The sequence below is a fragment of the Neovison vison genome, chromosome 7 (genome assembly GCF_020171115.1).
Source record: "Neovison vison isolate M4711 chromosome 7, ASM_NN_V1, whole genome shotgun sequence".
NCBI lineage: Eukaryota > Metazoa > Chordata > Mammalia > Carnivora > Mustelidae > Neogale > Neogale vison.
In genome coordinates, this window is record NC_058097.1 from 59,366,501 (window position 1) to 59,372,500 (window position 6,000).

At 50.6% G+C, this 6,000-nt stretch overlaps 1 protein-coding gene across 1 annotated transcript in view; it reads right to left on the reverse strand.

Moving 5' to 3' along the window:
- Positions 1–3,700: 3,700 nt before the first annotated feature.
- Positions 3,701–6,000, reverse strand: part of EDDM13 (epididymal protein 13) — a 6,880-nt gene continuing 4,580 nt past the window's right edge. Inside the window, exons 6-7 of the mRNA XM_044260146.1 lie at positions 5,098–5,135; positions 3,701–3,852 (exon numbers count right to left, since the gene is read on the reverse strand). Of these exons, the coding sequence (XP_044116081.1) occupies positions 3,828–3,852; positions 5,098–5,135 (63 nt within the window). The 3' untranslated portion in view covers positions 3,701–3,827. The remainder of the gene's footprint in view (positions 3,853–5,097; positions 5,136–6,000) is intronic.

Here is a 6,000-nt window from a genome sequence, read left to right on the forward strand (position 1 = left end):
TGACGTCACGCACGGAGCTTGGCGAGAAGGCAGTGGGCGCATGCGCCGGAGGAGGGCGGGCTGGGGCGGGCCCGTGGGAGGAGCCAGAGGGTGAGGGCGGAGTTAGGACCCGCACTAGGCCCAGAAGCGAGCTTGGGAAATCCATCCCCATCATTTTCCATTTCGAGGAAACTCGGAGCTCATCAAAGTACACCTGAAGAATTGGATATTTTCATTGTAAATTTTATTCGGCAATAATTTTACTTTTAGAGAGAGGTTGCAGGTAGAAGGTGCCCACATGGTCCTGTCCCCCAGCTTCCCCTGCGTTAACCTCTCAGGACTGCAGCACATTTGTGCACACAAGCCTCTTGCATCTGAGCAATGCCATAAACTGAGCTCCAGCCCATTCCCACGGTCCCAGTCTGCCTCCCGGGGTCCTTTTCTATTCCGTAGCCCCGTGGCGTGGAGTTCCCAGGTCTCCCCAGCTTCCTCTGATCCGCAGCCCTTTTCTCAGACTTTCCTTGTTTGCCGTGACCTTGACAGTCTTGAAGGGTCCTAGCCAGGTGTCCTGCAAAACATCCTCCAGTGCTTGCTCGAGTCCACACTTAGCTTACGACTAGGAACCGACTCTTTAACTTTAACTGAACATTTAACTTTGCTAGTTGAGTCAATGATTGCACAAATGTTAAGTGTGTTTAGAACACACACATATCTGGATATGTGCATCCACTTTTTCAGCTAAATTTCATGAAATCTAATTACACATCAGTGACGTCTGGTGAAAAACGAGCATTCAAGCTGAGCTGTGCTGTAAGTGAAGAATGCATACTGGATTTCAAAGGCTTACTACAAAAAGAAGGATATTTATTTGACAGAGAGAGATCACAAGTAAGCAGAGAGGCAGGCAGAGAGAGAGAAGGGGAAGCAGGCTCCCTGCTGAGCAGAGTACGATGTGGGACTCGATCCCAGGATCCCAGGATCATGACCTGAGCTGAAGGCAGAGGCTTTAACCCACTGAGCACCCAGGTGCCCCCAAAAAGAAGGATAGAAGACAAAGCATTAATAATGGTTTTATCTGTTAAGTATTAAAATGATATTTTGTATATATTGAGTTAAATCATATATACTACTAGGTGCCTCGTTAGCGCAGTAGGTAGCGCATCAGTCTCATAAATCATATATACTACTGATTCACATTGATTTCACCTGTTTGTTTTTACATTTTTCTGGCTTTTTTGAGATACAGTTGACAGATAACATTGTTTAGTTTTAGGGGGCACAACACGATTATTTGATCCATGTATATATTGTATATATCCATAATAAGATTAGTTATCATCTCCATTATCTCATAAAATTACCTCTTTGTGTGTGTGTGTGTGTTCAGGACCTTTATGATCTACTCTCTTAGCAACCTCGAAGTCTATAATACAGTATTGGTCTAATGTCATACATTATGCTCCCAAAACTTAACTCATCTATAATTGGAAGTATGAACCTTTTGACCAGCATCATTTTACTTTTTAATGTGCCCCCTAGAAAGTTTTAAGTCCCCGTGGCTCGTGTGAGATTTTGATTGGACCCTGCTACCCTAGGTAACAATATAACTCACCCTTACTGAGAACAATGTCAGGCCTTGTGATTGACAAATACTATTTCACTTAAACCTGAAAATAACCCTGTGAGGAAGGTTCCGTAGAACCTTTCATAAGCAGACCCCACTGCTGGGTGACTCTTGGGGTAACTGATGTTCGCATCCCCTCTCTCAGACACGGGTGGGTGTTCCAGGCGGCAGGAAGCCCAAGGCAAGCAAACTGCTTTCTAAAATGCCTGCAGGGGGCGCCTGGCCCACTCAGTCAGTGCAGCAAGTGACTCTTGATCCCCAGGCTGAGTGCAGAGATTACTTAAAATAAAATAAAATCTTTAAAGAAAAAAAAAAAAAAAAACCAAATGGGGCACCCAGGTGGCTCAGTCGGTTAAGTGTCCAGCTCTTGATACAGGCTCAGGTCATGATCTCCCAGTCATGAACCTGAGCCCCAACTGGGCTCCACACTGGGTGTGGCGCCTGCTTGAGTCTCTTCCTCTCCCTCTGCCCCTCCCTCTGCTTGTGCTTGCTCATTCTCTCTCTCTCCGTCTCTCTCTCTCTCTCTCAAAAACAAAACAAAAATGTGTTCAATTCAAATGGGCAAGATAGCTGCAGGAAGACTTTTTTCTCTTGTTCTCTAGAAGATTTCTACCTTCCAGTTGCTCTGTAGGAGTGCTTTTGCTTCTGCTCCCACTTGAAGGGACAAATTGAAAACTGTAGGTCCACAGACCCACACTAAACACTAAACAAAACCTTGGTTCTCTTAGACCAAATGAGCATACATCTGTGAGTCTTAAAGTGTTTTTAGTTGCCTACTTTTTAAAAGATTTTATTTATTTATTTTACAGAGATTTATTTACAGAGCACAAGCAGGGAGAGCAGCTGAGGGAGAGAGAGAAGAAGGCTCCCCACTGAGCAGGGAACTTGATGCGGGATTCGGAGCTCGATCCCAGGACCCTGAGCCGAAGGCAAACACCTAACCAAATGAGAAACCCAGGCACCCCTTCAACTGCTTATTTTAATGAACTTAAAATAAAACTTTATTTATTTATTTGACAGGGACAGACAGAGATCACAAGTAAGCAGAGGGGCAGGCAGGGGGTGGGGTGGGGTGGGAAGCAGGCTCCCCGCTGAGCAGGGAGCCTGATGGAGGGCTCAATCCCAGGACCCCGAGATCATGACCTGAGCTGAAGGCAGAGGCTTAACCCACTGAGCCACCCAGGCACCCCTTTAATGAACTTTTTGCTGAACCAACCAATGACCGCTTCTGATCATGATGATGGGAAGGCTTCTACTCTTCAATACCCCCATCTTACAGATGACAAAATGAGGCATTGATAGACAATAACTTCCCCAAAGTTGCAATCCAGTAAGGGGCGGGAGCTGGAATTTACACGCAAGAAACCTGCCTCCTACAAACCATAAGAGACTCTTAATCTCACGAGGGTAGCGGGGGGGTAGGGGGATAGGGAGAAGGTGTTTGGGTGATGGACCTTGGGGAGGGTATGTGCTATGGTGAGTGCTTTGAAATGTGTAAGCCTGATGATTCACAGACCTGCTCCCCTGGGGCAAATAATACATTATATGTTAATTAAAAAAAAAAAGAAAGAAATCTGTCTCCTTGTTAGAGCCCAAGCTCTGAGCCAGGACCACAGGGACATGCTCCAATGCAATAGGGCAACAAAGTACACAGGCTGGAGAGCTGGGACACAGCTTTGTCTTGGGCTCACTCTACCTTCAGATCCCTATTTCCTCAGTCTTTGTACAAAAATAAATAAATAAATAAAAATAATTTGTGATGAGTCAAACCTGGTCAAACCGCAGCACCTTGACCTTGGACTAGTCATCATCCCTCTGGGCTGTATTTTCTTCACCTCAGAAGCAGGCAGCCTAGTGGAAGCTCCTTGAAGGTTGTTGCCGGAACTGGCATATATGATTCTGGGCACCCTTGGCCCCCCGTGAATGGAAGAACTGAGCCTTCAGCTGCTTCAGCTAGTGTAGGTTTAATCAGAGAAACAGTGGGGGAGGTTGAGCAAGGCCAGGGAGAGCAGTCGTGGGGAGAGCCCTGGTGCTCAGTCACCCTGGGCCTGTCGGGACCCTCAGGGACACTTTCCCGCAGTGCCTCTGGGCAGACAGGTGTCACCCTCAGAGGACCCCAGTTCTTCACCCTCCAAACTGGCCTTCTGGGGCTGACAGGCTTCTTGGGAGGCGAGAAGGGCAGATGAACGACTGACCAGGGCCAAGCTGAGACGGAGCAGTGTTGCTAGAAAGAGCAGCAGGGGTCGGTCCTGAGGGAGGGGGGACAGAGAGCAGAGAAAGGTAGATGTGCCTACCAATTGGAATGCAGGGCCCTAAGTTGGGCGGGGTGCCCAACTCCCAGCAGGTGCCTCCTCCTCCCAGGGGTTCTTGCCCTCAGTGGGAACAAGCCGCCCCTCCAGTTCCATATTTCCCCTCACAGCTAGGCCTTCCACTCCCCTGCTTGCCAGTTACCCTTCCCATGGTGAGCTCGGTGACCACAGGGACCTCCTCTTGTGGCAGCTCCTGGCCCTTCGGTGCTCCTGGCCCCTCTGACCCCCCACCCCTCCATGCATCAGACCTCAACATCACCATACTCTGTCACCCCAGCTCCCACACCTCAGTGCCGCGGCCCCTCTCACCCCCAGCCCCCTTGTGGCCCCCAGCTTCAATGTACCCCCAGCCAGGCACATGGGAGCCTGGAGGGAGTATGTGAGGTTTGCCTTGTGTACTGGGGCCTCCAGGATTGATCAGGTGGACTTCTTCCTCTTAGGGGGTCTCACAGTGTAGTGTAGGGGTCCAGAGGCAACAGCCTCAGGGTGACTCCAGCCTCCCCAACTTTTTATAGTTTTTAAAATTGAGGTAAAATCCGCACCACATCAATTTCACTATTTAGCTCTTGTAACGAGTCAAGGATCCATCCTGGAGTGGCTCCTTAGTACACTTAACAGAATTCCCGGGTGGCCCAACCCTTCCACCGCTCAGCATGTACCCGAAAGAGCGGAAAACAAGGGTTTGAACAAAAAGGTGCACACAGATGTTCGAAGCACCGCTATCCACCATAGTCAGAAGGTGACAACAACTCAAAGGTCCTTCAGCTGTTGGACAGATAAACAAAATGTGGTCTAGCTTCCAGAGGAAACGCGACTCGGCCATAAGAAAGAACAAAGAACCGAGCCCTGCTTCCACCCGGACGACCTTGAAGATGACCTTGAAAACAGGCTCCTCAGCGAATGAAGCCTGACACAAAGGTTTCCAGACCAAGCTCGCCCACAGGGATGCCGGCAATTGACCAGCGTTTGGGGAAATGCTCCGTAGCTGGACGGTGGTGAAGCCTGCCCCGCACCGTGAGGGGGTAAGTGTTACTGTTGGTGAACACAACTCCGAGATTCTCTCATGGGCGTTTCCTAGCCCACCTGGGGTTCCCTTCTCAACCTCGAGGTTCCCTTCCTAACCTCAACCAGGCCAAGCCCCCCGCCCCAGTTGTGGACAAAATGCCCTTCCCGGCCATAACATACCTGATGTCCTCTTCTGTGTTGCAGTAGTGACAGTAACACTTGGGAGGTTGACGAGGAAGTGAACCAGAAACAGGAAGACACAGTTGGTCAGGGTGAGGCAGGTCAGGTTCCTCCCCTCCCTTTTCCTCTACTCCTTCCTTCCTTTCTTTCCTGTCCCCCACTTTGTTCTCCCTGTGACATCCTGGGGGCTCCCTGCTCCTTCAGGCTCACCTCCCACGTTCTCCCCCATCTCCTGGGGGGGGGGGCGGCATCAGCCTCTAACGGGAGGTTTCGCAGCCTCCTCACTGCTGACATCCGGACGAGATCCCTGTTGTGGGGGCGGCTGTCCTGCACCACGTAGGATGTCTAAGACCACCCACTAAATGCCATGGCTCCCCCTCCCCAGGCAGGACCACCAACAGTGTCTCAAGATGCTGCTGCGTCCTCTGGGTGGCAAGGTTATTCCCACCGCCAACTGGAGAACCACCCAAACCCAACCCAGCTCATTGGTCCCATTTCCCCCACCCACCCAGCCAAGCCTTGTAAATCTGCTCCAAAGTCCTCCTCGTGTCCACTCCCATCACCACGCATCCTGCCCGGGCAGCCGGGCTGCCTCCTCACAGTGTCTCTGCTTCCCCTCTTGCCCTGATGCCACGTCACTGTCCGCACGCAGTAGCTACAGTGACCCTTCCATACTTGGACTCAGATCTCGCAGATGGCTCTCCACCAGACTCAGAATAAAAGCTTCCTTCTTGGCATGGTCTGGGAGGCCCCTTTGGGATCTGGACCCCCTCTGCCCCTCTCAACTCCCACACGTCTTCCCTTGGTCCCTCAAGGCACATTTTGGCCTCGGGGTCCTTGCCTTGCATGTTCTCTCGGCTCGCAACAGCTGTCCCTGCAATTCTCAAGGCAGGCAGCTTCTCG